The sequence below is a fragment of the Felis catus genome, chromosome B4, assembly GCF_018350175.1.
Source record: "Felis catus isolate Fca126 chromosome B4, F.catus_Fca126_mat1.0, whole genome shotgun sequence".
Lineage (NCBI taxonomy): Eukaryota > Metazoa > Chordata > Mammalia > Carnivora > Felidae > Felis > Felis catus.
Window position 1 is genome coordinate 50,099,630 of NC_058374.1, and position 20,462 is coordinate 50,120,091.

General features: G+C 38.4%; 1 protein-coding gene across 8 annotated transcripts; it reads left to right on the plus strand.

Moving 5' to 3' along the window:
- Window positions 1-12: 12 nt before the first annotated feature.
- MGST1 (microsomal glutathione S-transferase 1) lies at window positions 13-20,386 on the plus strand. Of its 8 annotated transcripts, none has more exons than XM_006933540.4 (5): window positions 13-154; window positions 3,283-3,398; window positions 6,436-6,583; window positions 8,986-9,080; window positions 19,784-20,386. In XM_006933540.4, exons 3-5 carry the CDS (start codon window positions 6,458-6,460, stop codon window positions 20,028-20,030), a joined length of 468 nt encoding a protein of 155 aa, XP_006933602.1. In that variant the 5' UTR covers window positions 13-154; window positions 3,283-3,398; window positions 6,436-6,457; the 3' UTR covers window positions 20,031-20,386. The 8 variants fall into 8 exon arrangements, with proteins under 8 accessions (XP_006933602.1, XP_044917379.1, XP_006933604.1 ...); XM_045061444.1 differs by having other exon boundaries at window positions 3,283-3,393; XM_045061443.1 differs by lacking the exon at window positions 3,283-3,398 and adding an exon at window positions 2,598-2,731 and having other exon boundaries at window positions 28-185.
- The last annotated feature ends 76 nt before the right edge of the window (window positions 20,387-20,462 follow it).

The following is a 20,462-nucleotide window of genomic DNA, read 5'->3' on the forward strand; positions in this document are numbered from 1 at the left end:
GGGGAGGTGCTTCGCAGGGCTGGGAGTCCTGCTTCTGGAGCTGCAGCGCGAGTACCAGGAAATTAGCAGAGTGGGCAGGGGGCCTGCCTGCTGTCCCGTCTGCCCGCGCTGTGAACGCCCCGCGGTGGCAGCGCGACACGCCCGCTGGGGACAGGTTTGTGGCTGGATTCCTACTCGGATTCACTGTACGTGCCGGGCAGGGGATGCGGAAGGAGAGGGCACCGAGAGGGTGGTGGGCGGGCAGGAGCCTTGCAGGAGGCGGGTGTGGGCTGGAGTGGTCTTTGCCCGCGTGAAACTCCTTGGCTCCATTTAGCTGCTACGCGCTGGCTTTTCAATCTGTCACCTCCGAAAGGGAGCTGAGCCCCTCCTCCCTTGTAGGTAAGTTTTCCCCTTTGTCAAACTCCGGGAAAGAAACTTGAGAGAGTCAGTCTTTCTTGAGTTTAAGTGGTGAGTTACTCATGTTTTATTCTCGAGCCAGAGGAACGTCCACTTTGAATGGGCCCCCTGGAACTTAGAATAAAAAGGAGGTGCAAGTTGTAGTCCTATGTGAAGGTGCTACCGTTGAAGCAACGTCTGTTCACCCTGAGAGTGTGAATTCCTGCAGCCCTGGGCCAAGTTGGCTTTCCCACCTCCGGAAATACAGGAAAAACTTGCTCCTCGTGGTTCACTTTCACAGGCAAGAAAAACACCAGCAAGTCTAATGATAATGAGATAACCGCAACGGCCACAGCAGCGGCAAAGTGCAGGAGGACATAGGTTAAACTTTGTAATATTGTAGCCAGCTCCCCAGTCCAGAGGCAGAAGCCGTGGGAAACTCTGATTTGGGAGTTGAGGCCTCAGACAGTATTGCTATCACTGGACTGGGGCAGTGGAGAGAAGGGTGCATGTAAATCTCCCATCTCCTTGTTTCCTTTGAAATAGTCCCAAGGCCTCTTGGTAGTCTGGGCACTCTTATTTTCTCCTTTGCCTTCTGCCTGTTTTCTCTCCAAGGGAATGCCAAGTGGGTTGTAATCAAGCATTGTTGTACGGCAGATGGAAAATTCCCCCAGGCCCTCAGGTTACAGCCTTTCAGCCATTAAGACTAGAGTTCTTAGGGCCTTAGAACCAAGCTACACACACCTTTTGCATCCCCTGGCGGCTTCCTGCCCTGGGAGTTAGCGTAGATTATAATAGGGTTTGTGGTCCTGTCCTGTTTCCAAAATAAGAGGACTATGTGTGTTCGTTGACCATCTTTGGTCATTTTTTAAAATGACAAATAGCCCAGATTTGAATATTGCTCTGTGGTGGACAAGTACAGTTTTTCTAAGGGTTTGTTTGAGAGCGGACTTTTATTAGTCACTGAGGCTGGGAAGGGAGGTCAGCACTGGCCCCTGAGAACAGCCTTACCCCACATCCACCCAGATCCCTCAGCATTTTCCTCCTGGCACCTGGGTTCTGAAGTATAGGAGGCCAGGGCTGCGGTGCCTCAACCCGTCCAGAAATTCTAGAATTGATAACCAGCAAAAAGGCCCTTGAATTATCATTTTTCTTTATCTTGTGGTAGCGTTCTATTTGTTTTAGAAGGTGAAAAGTTGCAGAGTCATGGCTCCGGAGATGTGTGCCCAGATTTTTTTGTGTGTTTCGCAATATTGATGTGACAAGGCCACCATAAATAAGAACTTTGTCCTTTTTGGCCAAGAGCCTGTAAAGACAAGAGGAATAGTCCATAGTTGAGAGATAGACTCAACTGTAATAGATACAGTGGGGGTAGGCATGGTGCTGGGTGGGGAGGGCAAGGTAGGAAGATGAGATTGGGCAGAAAAAGGCTCCCAGAAAACCAAAGTAGTCTAGAATTCTTAGCCTTGATGGTGGATAGCCCATGATGAGCTGAACACTTAAGAAAACTGGATTCTAGTCTTGGTCCCTCTACTGTGAATTTGGGTCAGATTACTCACTCTACCTCTCCAGGCCTCGGTTTCCTTATACCTTAAAGGCAGAGACAAATATTACTTGCTCCAACTACCTTAGAGTTTTCTAGATCAAGTGACATCATGTAAAAGCTTTTTGAAAACTCTAAAATGGGGCGCCTGGGTGGCGCAGTCGGTTAAGCGTCCGACTTCAGCCAGGTCACGATCTCGCGGTCCGTGAGTTCGAGCCCCGCGTCAGGCTCTGGGCTGATGGCTCGGAGCCTGGAGCCTGTTTCCGATTCTGTGTCTCCCTCTCTCTCTGCCCCTCCCCCGTTCATGCTCTGTCTCTCTCTGTCCCAAAAATAAATAAACGTTGAAAAAAAATTTTTTTTTTAAATAAAAAAAAAAAAAAAAAAGAAAACTCTAAAATGATCTCCTCAGTGCCTAGGACAGTACCAAAGTAGGAACTTATTTACCAAATGCTTATATAGCACTTACCAGGTCCGAGTACTTTTCCAAGATCTTCAGACTTTACTCATTTGACACTCACAAGAATCCCGTGAGAAAGGAAGTATTAACCTCATTATACAGGAGAGGTAAGTCCCCGAGAAGTTAAATCCCCACCAGTAAGTGGCAGAATCTAATTCACCTGGACTCTAGTCTAGTTCCAGAGTCTCTGTGTGCTCAACACTCTTCTCCTTGTCCCTTCAGAGGAGAAGCGGTCACCTCTACCTTAGGGGACTGAGCCCTACTCTCTGGCCAAAATGATGGAGGTATTCTCTGCTGTGCTGACCCATGATGGACAATGAAAGGAACAGTACACTATACAAATATGACTTATCATTGTAATATTTTATTTTCTTTTTTTTAATGTTTATTTATTTTGAGATAGAGAGTGGGGAAGGGACAGAGAGACGGAGAGAGAGAATCCCAAGCAGGGCCTGCACTGACAATGCAGACCCCGATGTAGGGCCTAATCCCATAAGCTGTGACATAATGACTTGATCCGAAATCAAGAGTCAGAGGCTTAACCAACTAAAGCACCCAGGCGCCCCGTAATATTTTATTTTCCATAATTCATAACCAACTTGCATGTTTTGGGTTTTCTTCGATGATTCGTACCTCATTCCTAGAATACTCAAAACACCTTACATTTTACTCTTTTAATTATTAGTACTACTATATTGCTCTCCTCCCTCCTGGCAACCTTTTCTAGTAAAAAGCTTTCAGTAATTGCATTTTGACTACAGTGTCCAGCCATGACATGGGCTCAAGGCAACTTACTGACAAATCAGCTTTGAAAAGAAGTCTAGTCCGGCATCATTTTATTCCATGCTATGAATCACTTCTCTATTTCTTAATGTCTTACCTTCATTATTCCTCACCCGGCCCTCAGGTCTCTGAGAGGTGGTTTGTGGTATGAAATCAGAAGCTTGGCATTGGCCCATTTCCCCAAGCCACAGACCTGAGGAGTTCAGCCACATTCTCCGTGTTGGAAAAACTTTGTGTGAGGTGCACTTTCAATGTCTTGTTCACATTTAAAGAAAAAAAACCTCTCATTGCCCTTTTCCTCCAACTGCTGACATCTTTGTGTGCTTTTACCACCAGCTGTTCTGGAAAGCTTCCACTTTTTCTCTACTTTTTCTTAAAAAAAAATTTTTTTTTCATGTTTATTTATTTTTGAGAGAGACAGAGTACGAGCGGGGGAGGGGCAGAGAGAGAGGGAGACACAGAATCTGAAGCAGGCTCCAGGCTCTGAGCTGTCAGCACGGAGCTGGATGAGGGACTCGGACCCACGAGCTGTGGGATTATGACCTGAGCCGAAGTCGGACGCTTAACTGAGCCACCCAGGCACCCCTCTACTTTTTCAATACCAATTTTCACAAAGGGAAGACCATTCTCTGGGCATTCCACTGCTAAATAAATTTCATTCTGCAAACATTCGTAGAGACCTACAGAAACTGTTTTAGATGTAAAATTATTGTTAAATAACAACAATTCCTACTTGATAAACTTTTCTCAATTTTTTTAAAATAACATTCCTGCTATGTTTCTTCAGATCTCTGTCCAGAGGCTTAGGGTTCCCTTATTAAGCTAATTACATGAACTCTGAGGGATAGTGCAGTTTATTCATGCCTTCCTCCCCACCCCTGCCCCCACTAGTGGAACAAGATCAGATACGTTAAATGGCACTAAAAGTATTGTCTTGCACTGAGAGCTTATATAACATTCTGTGCTTTCAAGACTACTGACCTGTGGAGGTGGATTAGTTTATTGTATGTATTTGGTTTTGTTTTTTAAATGGGGACATATAGTTTCTGTTTGCTTAAATCCAAAGTACCTTTTCAGCCTACCTTGTAAAACAGGGGTTACTTGGGAAGCTTTGGTTTCTTTACCTGAAAAATGGGAATAATAGTACCTACCCTGTGGTGTCATTGGAAGAGGAAACAAGATAACAGATGTAAGATGTGCCAACTGGCCACAGAGCAGGCATTCAATCAATGTTAGTTGAATGAGAACTAAACAGTTTGCAGTCTCTCTCTCTCTCTCTTTTTTTTAATTTTTGAGAGAGATAGACGGAGTGTGAGCAGAGGAGGGGCAGAGAGAGAGAATCCCAAGCGGGCTTCGGGTTCTGAGCTGTCAGCACAGAGCCCCACGCGGGGCTCAAACTAGTGAACTGCAAGATCATGACCTGAGCTGAAGTTGGGTGCTTAACTGACTGAGCCATCCAGGCACCCCAGCAGTTTGCAGTCTCTTGAAGAAGATAGTACAGTGTAGTTAGTGTACAAGATATGAAGTCATAGGCATGGGTTTGCGTCCTAACTTGGCTGCTTAACATCTTGGAGTCACATTTGCTTCATCTATGAAATGGATATAGATATAAGGACTGTAGTGGTATGGTTACAAAGATTAAATAATGCATATTAAGTACATGTACATGACAGAATTGGACACCTAGTGAGCTCTTACAAAATTAAGCGTATATGTATGTTGTTTCGATCACACTAACAGCAATGCGTAGACAACAGTATGACCAGTAACACAGTGTAACACAGTATAAGAAGAGATATAAATTTATAGATTATTGGTATATGGATAGAATGATCAGAATTTGATAGATGTCACTCTAATAAGGTGGCATTCAGGGGTTGAGTTTTAAAGGCGGGAGTGGACATTGCGTATAAGAGACAGTACTACGTGCCAAGGGGGGATATGAGAAAACATGTGTGTTTATGTGGACAAGATAGAAGAAGCAGATAGCAGGGCTGATCGTAGAATGAGAGGACATTAAAGAGAATGGCTACCGGACAGGGTAGGAAATTTAAATTTGAAGCTTTACTTAATCCCTACCCACTTTGACTTCAGTATCACCAGTCTATCTTAGCTTTCCTTCTGGGTACATTCCCAATTATACTTCCAACTCCAGACAGATAGTAACATTCATTGCAATGTGAAGTAACCTGAAGACTTATATAAAGATAATCTTCCTGGGGCATCTGGTGGCTCAGTCAGTTGAACGTCTGGCTTTGGCTCAGGTCATGATCTCATGGTTCATGAGTTCGAGCCCCAAGTCATGCTCCCTGCTGTCGTTAAGGATCCTCTGCCCCTCCTCACTCGTGTGCTCGCTCTCTTTCTCAAAAATAAAATAAAATAGAATAAATTAAATTAAATTTAAAAAATTAAAGATAATCTTTCTTCCCTTATTCCTTCTATGAAAGTGCCATCAATGCCAATTCCTTTCTTTGCATTTGCCTAGCATTTTGTTTCTAATATCTTGCTTCCCCTTCTTCACTTGTGTTGGTATTGATGATGACCATAATCATGCTGATAATGATGATCATAACAATATAATAAACCTTACTGAGGGTGTTTCATGGGCCAGGTGCTGTGCTAAGTATAAATTTATTCCACATGCTATCTCAATTAAATCCTGGCAACAAACCAGTAAGTTAGGAGCCGTTACTATTGCTATCTTATAAATGAAGAATTTCGTTTCAGAGAGGCCGAATCTCTGAACCAAAGTTAACCAAATGGTGGGACTGGAATTCAAATCTTGTAGCCTGGGATCCTAAACACTGTTGAAATGGCAAAAAGCTATAAGCTGGGTTTCTAAAGCAGGACATGTATTAGAATTTAGGCATTCCCAATCAAACATTAATGGTGCTACTATGTACATAATTTGATATTTCTAATGAGATCAGTCCATGAACTCTGGTCTTTTGGGTCCAGCTTGCAGTTTGATGCAAAAATATGATTTTAGTCTCTCTTTATAGAATTTTGCCCATTTATCTTTGCTTCTCATACCCCTACATTTTCATTTTTGCTCCATGCTGTTTGATATCTTCAGGCTTAATGTTATAGAACTAGAAAACAACCTGATACTGTTTATTTTGAAATTGAAAAAAAGATGATTTCTTCTGTGAATAAACCCAAGATCCTTTTTTAAGAACAATATAGTTAATGCTGCAATGTAAGTACATTATGTGACTGTCAAGTTATTTGGGGTATTTATGTCTGCTTTTCCTATCTTGTCTAAAATATTTTTAAGATTCCAGACCAAAATTGAAAAAATGGTTGACCTCACTGAGCTAATGGAAAATGAAGTATTCATGGCCTTTGCTTCCTATACAACGATTATTCTTTCAAAAATGATGTTTATGAGTACTGCAACTGCATTCTTTAGATTGACAAGAAAGGTAAGACATTTAGGGGCAGTATTTTCCTTTAAGACTTGAAATTTTGGAAAACAATTTTCTTAATTTACTTTTCTTTTTTTTGGTAAAGCCCAATGGCACATTGTTTAATTTTGCAAATGCCATTATGCAGTCATTTGGTACAGATGCATCTGATATATTTATGGAACAGGTACTTTCTCCTGGAAACTACTAAGTGGTTGTTTTCATTGTGGCTTTTACCTTTTGTCATGCTGCTTAGTATATGAGGTTCCTGTATTCTGTAAGCAGATTCCATGCTTCTTAGTGTATGAGATTCCTGAGATTCCTGTATGTTCCTCATATTAGTATATGAGATTCCTGTAGTATCAAAGTTTTCTAGGAAACGTTCTATAATTTTGGAGTTAATTTTGCCTGCTAGAGTTTAGAAAATAGTCATTTTCCAGACAGTTAACTGGTGTCTTCAGTTCTATGACAGGTGAAGGATATACCTTTGGGGACAGAATTAAGTTCTTATGATTATCAATAGAGTCTTTTATGACTGGGACAAGACATTTGAATTTTGGGTAGTTCCAACTTCTTAAGTAGATGCTATTTCTGCCCAGCATTATAAGAATGTGATTTTTTCCTAAAATGGAGGGTTGGGGAAGGTATTAGAAAGATTTTGGAACATATATCCCGTACTCAAGCAGGGTTTCTAGAACAGTAAGGGGGGTAGAGCAAAGCTACCTTGACAGAGAAACTATTTTCATTGGTGTCGTCCCTCGTCAGCAACTACTTCCTGGAAACACCTATTTCTCTAGGAGTGCCTGTCCTGAGTTTTTGTCCAGAGACTTGCTTTTGTCTAGAGCTCACAGTCATCCTTAAGATATTTCCCTGTTACTGTCTTGAGGTATAATTCCTTCCCAAGGACATTTACATTTTAACACGGGCACACACAGACATGTTTAAGGCTCTAATAGGTACAGGTGTTAGAGCAGCAAGCAGTAAGGTAGTTGCCTACCACCAGCTCCACAGTGTCCTCTAGAAACATGGCACGCAGCATAGCAGAAATGTTCCCTGTCTTATACGGAAAGGAGAAAGGAACTCAGACTTGTGGAATTCCAATGATATGTAGCCGTGTGGCGCTCTTGGTATGTGTGAAATCACAGGATCATTTTACATCATCGTTCATATTATCACAGGAAATGAGGGTTAGCCCCCCCATTTTACAGTTGAGGAACTGAAGATCAGAGACGTTATGCACCAATAAAGGGTGATGCTGAGATTCTACTTCAGACTGCTTTAAACTCAAATCTCATGCACTTGTCATTGTAATACATTTGTTTACTTGTTTGAAACATGTTTACTGAACATCTAGTGTGTGCCAGAGAGAGCTGACTTCAAGAGCTGATCCTGTATCATGTCCTTTCTCATCAGTTCTCTTCAACATCTTAATCTGAAATAAATGTTTATATCATATTAAGAAAAATATTATAATATTTATGGATTTCTAAGTGTAAATTAGGCTAATTTTGTAGTTCATGTTTTTCTTTGCTTTGAATTATTAAGCAGTGGAGCATACTTAAATATTTCTTAAATGCATTTTTCAAGTTTCAAGGGATGGGGAAATCATATCAAAGAGCATAATCATTACAGGAAGAAATAAATGAATATATGCCGTAGAACATGTCCTTTATAGGAATACAATTCAACTTCTTATATTTCACTATATTATTCAACCCAAAGTGTTAATTCAGCAAAAGAAAAGAGATACACATATCCTAACAAAGTACAAAATACATTTCCTGCCTCTCACTCTTTTATGTTTCTTGCCCATTCTCTAACATCCTTGGCTGGTAAACTTACAGCTTTCCCATGAACCAGTCAGTTGGAAATGTTAATACCCTTGAGAGAAGTTATGTCAACATCACTGTGAAAAAAAATGCCAATTCACCATAATAATAGTCAATGATAACTTAAAATTATGCTCTTTTTTCCCTTTTTGGTTCCTTTTTGCTATTTTTATACATTGGTTTTTATTTAAGTCCCTATTTATGCTCTTCTTTAAAAAAATTTTGGACTGTTAATAAAAATGAAGATTTAGGGGCGCCTGGGTGGCGCAGTCGGTTAAGCGTCCGACTTCAGCCAGGGAGCCTGGAGCCTGTTTCCGATTCTGTGTCTCCCTCTCTCTCTGCCCCTCCCCCGTTCATGCTCTGTCTCTCTCTGTCCCAAAAATAAATAAACGTTGAAAAAAAAAAATTTTAAAAAAAAATGAAGATTTAAAGTATAGACCCTTACCTGTGCTTGAGCTCTGAATTTTTTCCTAAGGGCCAATCTGGATGGCTGTATTTCTTCTGTTAAAATCCAAATAACTTATCAGGTAGAATACTCACCTGTTATTTGGTATTTGAACAGTGTTTTTTATTCCTTGGTATTTGGAATAGGTTTTTGCCAACCCAGAAGACTGTGCAGGGTTTGGCAAAGGAGAAAATGCCAAGAAATATCTTCGGACAGATGACAAAGTGGAACGTGTGCGAAGGTAAACACACTGCCTCCTGAAATTATCTATTTTATCAAAGAGTTTTGGTCAAGGAGCTCAGTGAGATGTTGAGGGTCCTAGGAAGAGGGAAAAGCAGTCATCTTATATAGTCCATATAATAATTATGGAAAATTGGGATGTAGAAGTCTCCAGCTCTCACTGCAATTGTACATGTTGCCAATTTCCTACTTTGTTGGGGTTAATAACTCTGTTCTGTGTAGGGATTTTTCGAAAGTAGTTATAGGTAGGAGGTAAAATGAGGATAGTAGATTCTTGTGTTTTGTCATCTTTCTCTAGAGTTGAGAGTGTCAGCTTGTGTGAAAGGTTGAAGATACTTTTGCATAAGACTCGAAATGTGGGTGGGTGACTCAGTCAGTTAAGTGTCTGACTCAATTTTGGCTCAGATCATGATCTCACTGTTTGTGACATGGAGCCCCATGTCAGGCTCTGCACTGACAGCATGGAGCCTGCTTGGGATTCTCTCTCTCTCTCTCTCTCTCTCTCTCTCTCTCTCTCTCTCTCTCTGCCCCTCCTCGTCTCATACACACTCACTCACTCTGTAGCTCTCTCTCAAAATAAATAAAAATTGAAAAAACAAGACTCAGAATATGAACATGGGAAATCTTGCCCTTCTTTCTCTCTGTCCTTTGTAGGTGTTATGTTTAATGCACTGAGAATTCAATAAACAATGAAAAGCAATAAGCCAAGATACCATTCACACAGGTTCCTAATATAATTAATATACTTAAAAAAAACCACATTGAATTCTAGTTCCAAGTGTATATTTCTTAATCCTTTCCATAAAGTCATGTAAATTTCAAACTTTTTTCGCCTTTACTGAAGTGTAATTGACAAAATTATAAGACATTTAAAGTGCACAGCATCATGATTTTATCAATATACGTTGTGAAAGGTTTATCCCCAACGTGTTCATTAACACATCCATCACCTCCACATTTACCAACCTCTTTGTTTTTTTTATGAAAACATTTAAGTTCCAATCTCTTAGCAAATTTCAATTATACAGTACAGTGTTATTAACTATAACCACCATGTTATGCTTTAGGTCCACAGACCTTCTTCATCTTATGACTAAAATTTTGTATCTTTTTACCAACCTGTTCTTAGTTCCCCCAAGCATCTGGCAATCACTTTTCGACTCTGTTTCTATGAGTTTGACTTCTTTTCCCTGTCTTTTAGATTCCTTATATAACTGATACCATACAACATTTATCTTTCTCTGTCTGCTTTATTTTATTTAGCATAGTGTCGTCCAGATTCATCCATATTGTTGCACATAACAGGATTTACTTCTTTTTCAAGGGTGAATAATCTTCCATTGCATATATATGCCACATTGTCTTTATCCATTCATCCGTTGAGGGACACTTAGGGTGTTTCTGTATCTTGGCTATTGGGAATGCTGTAATGAACATGGGAATGCAGATATCTCTTTGGAATAATGGTTTCTTTTTTTGGATATATGCCCAGAAGTGGAATTGCTGGATCATCTGGCTAGAACCTCCATACTGTTTTCCATAGTGGCTTCACTAGTTTGCATTCCCACCAACAGTGTTCCCTTTTTTCCACATCCTCCCCAGCATTTGTTATCTCTTGTCTTTTTTGATAATAGCCATCCTAACAGAGGTTAGGCTAATCAAAACCATTGCCAGCCAATAGTTTTGGATGTCTTTTTTGGACAAAAATGACTATTCAGGTCCTTTGTCATTTACCAATTGTATTATTATTATTGCTATGGAGTTGTATAAATTCTTTGTATATTTTGTATATTAACCACCTATCAGATACGTGATTTGCAAATATTTTATCCTATTCCATAGATTGTCTTTCCATTTTGATGATGGCTTCCTTTGCTGAACAGAAGCTTTTTGGATTGATATAGACCCATGTGTTTCTTTTTGGTTTTGTTGTCTTTGCTTTTGGCATCAAATCCAAAAAAAAAAAATAAATAATAATAATAATTGCCAAAACCAATGTCAAGGAGCTTACCCTTCTGTGTTTTCTTCCAGGAGTTTTATGGTTTCAGGTATTTCATTCAAGTCTTCAATCTATTTTGAGTTCATTTTTGTGTATAGTATAAAGTGGGGTCCTGTTTTCGTTCTTTTGCATGTGGATATCCAGTTCTCCTAACACAGTTTATTGAAGAAACTGTACTTTCTTCTTGTATATTATTGTCTCTTTTGTCAAAAATTAATTGACTGCAAATCATGGGTTTATTTCTGGGTTTTCTAGAAAATTAGTTCGAGGAAATTAATTGACTATAAATACATTGATTTATTTCTGTTCCTTTGATCTATATGTCTACTTTTATGCCAGTACCATACTGCCTTGATTATTATAGCTTTGTAATACAGTTTAAAATCAGGAACTTATGCCTCCAGCTGTGTTCTTCTTTCTCAATTGCTTTGGATTATTCAGGCCTTTATGGTTTCATACAAACTTTAGGATTGTTTTTTCTATTTCTCTAAAAAAATGCCATTGAGATTTTGAGAGGGAGTGCACTGAATCTGTAGATTGCTTTGAGTAGCATGAACATTTTAACAATATCAGTTCTTCCAATCTATGAGCACAGAAGATCTTTCCATTACTTTGTATCTTCTTCAGTTGTTTTCATCAGTGTCTTATAGTTTCCAATTATAGATCTTCCACTTCCTTGGTTAAATGTATCCTTAAGTATTTTATTCTTTTTGGCTCTATTGTAAATTAAATTGTTTTTAAATTATTCTTTCTGATATTTCATTGTTAGTGTATAAAATTGCATCTGGTTTCTGTGTACTGATTTTGTATCCTACAGCTTTACTGAATTCATTTATTAGTTTTAATAGTTCTTTAGTGGAATTAGGGTTTCTGATATAATATCATGTCATCTGCAAATAGAGACAATTTTACTTCTTTCTTTCCAATTTGGATTTTTATTTTCTGTTCTTGATTAATTAGTCTGGCTAGGACTTCCACACTGTGCTGAATTAAAATGGTGAGAGTGGGCATCCATATCTTATTCCTGATCTTAGAGGAAAAACTTTCAGCTTTTCATGATGTATGACATTAGCCATGGGATTGACATATGTGGACTTCATGATGTTGAAGTATATTCCCTCTATGTCCAATTTGTTCAGAGTCTCTATCATGAGGAATTTTGAATTTTGTCAAATGCTTTTTCTGCATCTCTTGAGATGACAGTATGATTTTTATCCTTCTTTTTGTTAATGTGGTGTTGATTTATAGATGTTGAACCATTCTTGCATCTCTGTATTAAATTTCATTTGATAATGGTATATGATTTTTTAAATCTTTTTAAATTAAACTGTTGTATTTGGTTTGCTAGTATTTTGTTGAGGATTTTCCTATCTATGTTCATCAGGATATTGACCTGTTTTTCTTCTCTTATAGTGCCTTTATCTGGCTTTGGCATCAGGGTAATGCTGGCCTTGTCAAATGAGTTTAGAAGTATTCTGTTCTCTTCTACTGTTTTGGAAGACTTTGAGAAGAATTGGTATTAGTTCTTCTTTAATTGATCAGTAGAATTAACCAGTGAGTCATCTGGCCCTGGGTTTCTTCGTTGGGAGGTGTTGATTATTGATTCAGTCTCATTACTAGTAATTGGTCTATTCAGATTTTCTAGTTCTTCATGATTCCATCTTGGTATGTTGTATGTTTCCAGGAATTTGTCCATTTCTTCAAGTTGGTTGTCCAGTTTGTTGGTGTCTAATTGTTCATACTAGTCTCCTTTGTATGTCTCTGGTATCAGTTGGAATGTCTATATGTTCTTTTTTAAAATTTTTTTTTAATGTTTATTTATTTTTGAGACAGAGAGAGACAGAGCATGAATGGGGGAGGGTCAGAGAAAGAGGGAGACACAGAATCCAAAGCAGACTTCAGGCTCCGAGCTGTCAGCACAGAGCCCGACGTGGGGCTTGAACTCACGGACCGTGAGATCATGACCTGAGCCGAAGTTGGACTGGGCCACCCAGGCACCCCGGAATGTCTCTACTTTCAATTCTAATTTTATTCGTTTGCATCCTTCCTCATTTTTTCTTGTTAAATCTAAAGGTTTATCTATTTTATCTTTTTAAAAAACCAGTTCTTCATTTCATTGACCTTTTCTATTGTCTGTTTAGGCTAGATTCCATTTATTTCCACTATGATTTTTGTTATTTCCTTCTGCTAACTTTGGGGTTAGATTATTTGCCATTTTCTTGTTTCTTGAGGTGTAAAGTTAGGTTGTTTATTTGATATCTTTCCTTTTCTTCCTGTAGGATTTATCATCACAAACTTCCCTCTTCAAACTGCTTTTGCTTTTCCCATAAGTTTTGGTGTTTTCTGTTTTATCTTCATTTGTCTCAATATATTTTTTTATTTCTCTTGATTTCTTCTTTAACCCTTTGGTTGTTTAGTAGTATGTTGTTTAATCTCCACATATTTGTGAATTTTCCAGTTTTTTTTTCTTGTAATTGATTTCTGGTTTAGTACAGTTATGATTGGAATTGATGATATGATTTCATACTTCTTAAATTTATTAAGTCTTGTTTTTTGGCCTAACATATGATCTGTCCTGGAGAAAGTTCTATGTGTATTTGAGAAGAATATGTATTCTGTTGTTGTTGGGTGGCACGTTTAAAAAATGTCTTTGGGCTCATCTGAGCTTATGTATAGAATTTAACTCCAATGTTTTCATATTGATTTTATGTCTGGATAATCTGTCCATTGTTATTTTTTAAATTTTATTTATTTTGGGGAGGCAGAGAGAGAGGGAGAGACAGAATCTTAAGCTGATAGTGAGGAGCCTGATACAGAGCTCAAACCCACAAACTGTGAGATCATGACCTGAGCCAATAATCAAGAGTCAGATGCTTAATCGACTGAGCCACCTAGGTGTCCCTGGATGATCTATCCATTGTTGAAAGTGGGGTATTAAAATCCCCTACTATTATTACTATATTGTCATTTCTCCCTTTTGGTCTGTTAATATTTGCTTTATATATTTAGATGCTTCTATGATAGGTGTATAAATATTTACTAATGTTATATCCTCTGGATGAATTGACCTCCTTCATCAATATATAATGGCTTTCTTTATCTCTTATAATCTTTAGCTTGAAGCCTGTTTTGTCTGATATAAGTGTAGCTATTCCTGCTCTCTTTTGTGCTCCATTTCCATGGAATATCTTTTTCCATCCCTTCACTTTCAGTCTTTGTGTCCTTAAAGCAGAAATGAGTCTCTTGTAGGCAGCATCTAGTTTTATCTTGTTTTTTTTTTTATCCATTCATTCTGTATCTTTTGTTATAGTTATTTATACTACTTTCATCTTTTAGTCTTTTCTTTTTTAATTTTTTTTTAGCGTTTAATTTTGAAAGAGAGAGAGAGAGAGAGAGACAGAGACAGAGCACGAGCAGGGGAGGGGAAGAGGGAGGGAGAGAGAGACACAGAATCCGAAGCAGGGTCCAGGCTCTGAGCTGTCAGCACAGAGCCCAACGTGGGGCTCAAACCTACAGACCATGAGATAATGACCTGAGCTGAAGTCAGTCGCTTAACCGACTGAGCCACCCAGGTGCCTGTCTTTTAGTCTTTATACTAGAGTTATGTGATTTACCCACCATCATTACATTAGTATATTTTGAATTTAATTATATTTGCTTTTACTGATGAGTTTTATACTTTCATACATTTTCTTCTTACTAATTGCTGCCCTTTGTTTCAGCTTAAAGAACACCCTTTAATATTTCTAGCTGCTTTAGTGGTGATGAACACTTTCAGCTTTTATTTGGAAAACTCTTATCTCTTCTTCAATCTGAAGGACAACTTTGTCAGGTATAGGATTCCTGATGGCAGGTTTTTTATTGTTGTTGTTTTTTTTTTTTTCTTTTAAAACGGTAGAATATATCATCTACTCCCTTCTGCCTTGTAGTTTCTGGTAAAAAATATTCTGATAGTCTTATAGGGTTCCTTTGTATAAAACAACCTGCTTTTCTCTTGCTGGTTTTAAGAGTCTCTCCTGTCTTTAACTTTTGGTAATTTACTTATAATGTGTTTCAGCGTGGGTTTCTTTGGATTCATATTTTTTTTGTAGTTTCTGAGGTTCCTGTATCTGGATATCTGTTTATTTCTCCAGGTTAGGGAAGGTGTTAACCATTATTTTTTGGGCTAAGCTTTCTGCCCCCTTTTCACCCTCTTCTACTTCTGGGACCTCCATAATACATACATACATACATAAAATTAATCTTTTTAATTATATTCCATAAGTTCCATAAACTATATTTACTTTTTCATTATTTTTTTTCTTTTTGTGCCTATAATTGGATGAATTCCACTGCTATGTCTTCAAGTTTAATGATCCTTTATTCTACTTGATCTAGTCTGTTGATGAACTACTCTATTGAATTTTTAAATTCAGTTACTGTATTCTTCTGCTCTGTGTTTTCTTTTAGGCACTTTTTAATATTTTCTATTTCTGTTGTAAATCTCGCTTTGTTCATGCATTTCTCTCCTGGCCTTAGTGAGCATTATTTTGCTCACTAAGCATATAGTGATCATTTGCTTATGACCATTATTTTGAACTCTGTATTAAGTAAATCTAGTTATTTCTGTTTCATTAAGATCTGTTCCTGTAGATTTATCTTGTTCTTTGGTTTGAAACATATTCTTCTGTTTTTTTGTCTTTTTGGCACTGTGTTGGTTTCTGTGCAATAGATAAAACAACCACTTCTCTCAGTCTTGACAGAGTGGTCTCATGTAGGAAATGAACCTTGTCAATTATCCTAGCCTGAGCCCTGTTGTCTCTCAGACCTTCGTGACAGTCCAAGCTGCCATCTTTGTTTTTACTGGCTCCCAATCGTTCAAGGTATGTCAAGATTTGTCAAGTGTTCCAAAGGGAGGATCACAGTCAACATTTAAATATAGGCTAATTGGAAGCTGGACATTTAAGTAACAGCTGGGAAAGTATGTAGTTATGCCCCTTCTAAGGAGATACTGGGTTTGGGCATTTTAGTCAACTCCATCTGTGCTGGGCCTGCGTATAGCCATGTGGACAGATAGCCGAAGTGACTGCTTGAGCTTGTGGAGAACTGATTCTTTGCTATGTTTTGTGGGAATAAAATCTAACTAACTAACTCGTGACTGTTAGTGCTGATCAGGGCCAGGTGACCCAGGGACCCCTCCCTAGGACTGCAGCCATAAAGGTTGGAGTGCATACATGTGTATAAACTCCTTCCAGGGAGATAGTGGTGACTGGGATCAAGCTAGAGAGAGAAGGCCAGGGAGGTATCCGCCGGCTTCCCTGGTTTCTACAAAGGATCAAAGACTGAACCTAGATACAAGCGTGCTGATGCTTAGGCAGTAGATTTCAAAGTATGTAGTTGCAGACCTTTAAGAGAAAGACTGGGAGATGGACAATTTTTCCTGCTCCCTCTGTGCTGACACACAAGTCTTGTACATCCCTTAACTTCTCTATTTTATTTGTTGTAAGTCTCGTGGGTCTTTGAGATGCAATCCTCAGTAATTTTCAGAGGAAGATATTTTGGGGGTTCTGTCCTGGGGTGAGAGTCTTAAATGTTTGGGCACTAAATGTGAAGTCCCAACCCACTCCTCCTCAGGAAGAAGCTGGGAGTTGGAAATTCCCTCTCAGTTGTGTGACAGTAAGCTGGGGGTAGGGTGTATGGCAAGACTGTGTCTCAGCCTTAAAGATGGGTATTGTTCAATGTCTAGGAGTCACGCAGTTGTTTTCTGGATTTCTTTCAGATTAATTACTTTGTGTGGAGCTCTACATTTGATGTGGCTGTGGAAGGGAGGGAGTTCAGGAGCCTCCTGTGTCACCATCTTGGCTGTCCCTTTTTCACCCACAGAATTTTTGTTGTTGTTGGGATTCTATTACTGATCTATTAATTACCATGTCCTAACACTGAAACATCAAAGTTATATATCAATTTCTCATTTAGTGTATTCTTTTCTCTTTTTTTTAATGTTTATTCATTTTTGAGAGAGAGAGAGAGAGCATGAGCAGGGAAGGGACAGAGAGAGGGATACACTGAATCTGAAGCAAGCTTCAGGCTCTGAGCTGTCAGCACAGAGCCTAACACAGGACTGAGGCTCACAAACCACAAGGTCATGACCTGAGCTGAAGTCGGATGCTTAATCGACTGAGCTACCCAGGCGCCCCACATGTAGTATTTTCTAATGCTCATCCACACATGGTGCAATTCTAGGCACATTTCAAGGAATAAGTAAACTTATATAAAATTAAAGAAACAATAAAGTGTTTTCACAACCATACTCAAACATACAGATAGTTAGTTTTGTGGCGAATAGTTAAGATAGGAAACATCATGAGTATAGCTGATGGCACCACTTCTGTTTGGTGAATATGAAGAGTGAAATGGATACTGAAATAAGAAAAATTTACTTCTGTAATTCAGGTATCAGTTAGAGTCTCTAGTCCCTTTAGGATCTAGATCATATTTACATTATCACATTTTTGATTCCCAGTGAGAGTCTGAAACCTCTCCCAAGATTTCTGCAGATTCCCTGTCAGTCTGGTCCCTACATTTGTGTGTGTTTCCATTGTCTACATTTTGTGAGACTAGCATAAACTTGGCTCTTTCCTCAACTCTCGACAAACCAACTTAAGCAATGTGGCTAAAATAGACTTGACTAAATTGAGTCACGTTACGGCAACGCAAACATTTCAAGTTGTACGTTAGACAGAGCTCTGACGGGGTCCTTCAGTGGCCTCTCCCTGGGAAGTTGCACTGTACCTTCTTTGCTTCGGATGATGCCCAGCAGGACATCATTTTGCAGGCTCTGCTTTTGCCCCATGCATTCTCTTGTTCTACCAGTACCAAAATGAAATTCACATTTTTTTCTTATGCAAAAATTCAATCCCAAGTTATTTATTAAACAAGAATGTTTTTCTTCTAAGAAGTCTGTGCTAGATAGCGTGAATAAAATTTTAGCCTCTGCTTCACTTAGTTATATATTTGTTAAGTTAGCAGTCCTGCAGAGTAAATCAGCCAGTCTTAAAAATGGACTGTGTCAAGCGTGTGGATCTAAAATAGTTTCAGGACAGAGAATCAGTGTGAAAATTTCAAACTGTATCAGAAAATTATAAGTGTTATGGTGAAAAAGAATAAACTTTAGAAAAGGTGAGTAATGCTTTGTGGAGTTACTAAAACCACCAAAAAGACAGTAAGCAGTTTAAAACGTTGTCTTTACCTTTTTGTACCTCCCTTCTAGAGAAGGTAATCACATCCATGATGTTAATCATGACCCTATACTCATAACATTGCCTGGGACTTGAAAGTGATAACAATTAGACTCTCAATAGCATTAGTAAGTTTGAAGGGAAGATCCAAGTGTCATGTGTGAAAGCTTAATAAAAGATATTTTATTATGAGATTTTAGATTCTTCCCCACTTTCCCTTCCCATTCCCACCCCCCATGCCCATTGTACTTCTAGAGGAGAAAGCCATTATTGAAGCTGATCTTCTAGTCAGGTTGTGAATAACCATTGCCCTTAGTTCTGAAAGGAGTCAGTATCCTTAGAGATGCAGCGACTGTGTGCACAGCGCCCCCTGGTGATCAGACACTGGGTTTTCAGTGTGGAGACAGGAGAGTCTCCAAGAAAGACTGTCGGGTTTCCTGTTGTAATTTTTGAGACTTTATCGGCCCCGCCAAAAAGTTTCTAGTAACAATTCGCCATTGGAGATACTTTGCAGATAAAGATTTTCCAGAATCTCCCCATTTCATTTTTAACCTTGACTTTTTTTTTCTTTTCATTACTTCCACATGTAAAGCTATTTCTATTAGTATAGAAATATGTAAATTTCCACATGTAAATCCAATGTCAGGGACTGAGTGGGGCTACAAATGAAGTGAAATGAAGTATGCTTTCAGTATGCAATACTGAAAAAATTGATATCGATGACATGTGGGACAAATAATTAAAAACATAAAGTAATATGTCTTGGAAATGTTAAGATAAATGAATGGCTTAAAGTAAGTTACTTGCATTTGGGCAGACAGAAATCAGTGATGATTAGAAAACATTTTACATATGTATTTATTTAATCCTATCTCACCATGTTCTGGAAAGAATTTGAGACCATATATACATTCAATACAAGATAAAAGGAAAGTTGCAAGGTAATCAGAGCAGCTGGAGAAATAAAGGGTACCATTCAAAAGGAAAAGAAGGAAGGCTTGGCTTTGGTATATAGGGAAAGGAGAGATGTTTAGAATATACTACTTTCAAAGGCAGAGAATCCCCTTTCCCTCAGAGTGCGTAATCAAGTCTAGGTGATACTCACTGGGGATTCTGCTAAGGGACTGATGCATGGGCTAGGAGTTGAACTAGATGGCTTCCCTTCTGGCCCCAGTGCATGAACAAAGCATTCACTGAGACATTATTGTGTATCACTGTCACTGCTTCTATTGGGATAATATAAAAGAGCTTTAAGACTGATATTCCTGAAAGTGCAAAGTGTCTTTGTTATTATATGTTGAGATACACTAATAATAGAAACAAAAATAATGATATGTTAAATAAAAGCCAGATGGTTAAAGGGCAAGGCAATTTAAACAAAAATGAAATAAATACGCATTTAAAAAAATCCGTTTAGTTTTAAAAGAAATGGAAAAATGAATATATGTCTACTGATTTTGAAAGTAGTGTTTTGCTAATTTCCCACAGAGCTCACCTGAATGACCTTGAAAACATTGTGCCATTTCTTGGTATTGGCCTTCTGTATTCCTTGAGTGGTCCAGATCTCTCTACAGCCATCCTGCACTTCAGACTCTTTGTTGGAGCACGGATCTACCACACAGTCGCGTATTTGACACCCCTTCCCCAGCCAAATCGTGCTTTGGCTTTCTTTCTTGGCTATGGAGTTACTTTTTCAATGGCTTACAGGTTGCTAAAGAGTAGATTGTACCTGTAAGGAGAATCCTACAACTCATCATCCAGTTATTTTCTAAGAATTCTGTACTTCCAATTTATGATGATTTTTTTTTTAGATTTTAAGTGGGAGGGGAGCAGAGAAATTTAGATGGGGCAAACAGCCTGAATATTAACATGACCAATATCCTTTATTCTTATGCTTGTACTGAAATTTTAACACAATTCTTAAGTCTTTTGATTTCCTATTTAAGTGCCTTGTGATAATTTAGATTATAATTCGTAACATTCATTCAACATTTAATATTTTAAATCTATAAAAAGGGTGAGTGTATGTATGATACCCCTGTATTGCAATATTGCTGAAACAGACATATGAAATAAAGAATTTGAAGAATAGTTTAATTTGGTTTAATTTTTCCCATCTTATATTTTCAAAAGTTTTAAACCTACAGGAAAGTGTAAAAGTAGTACA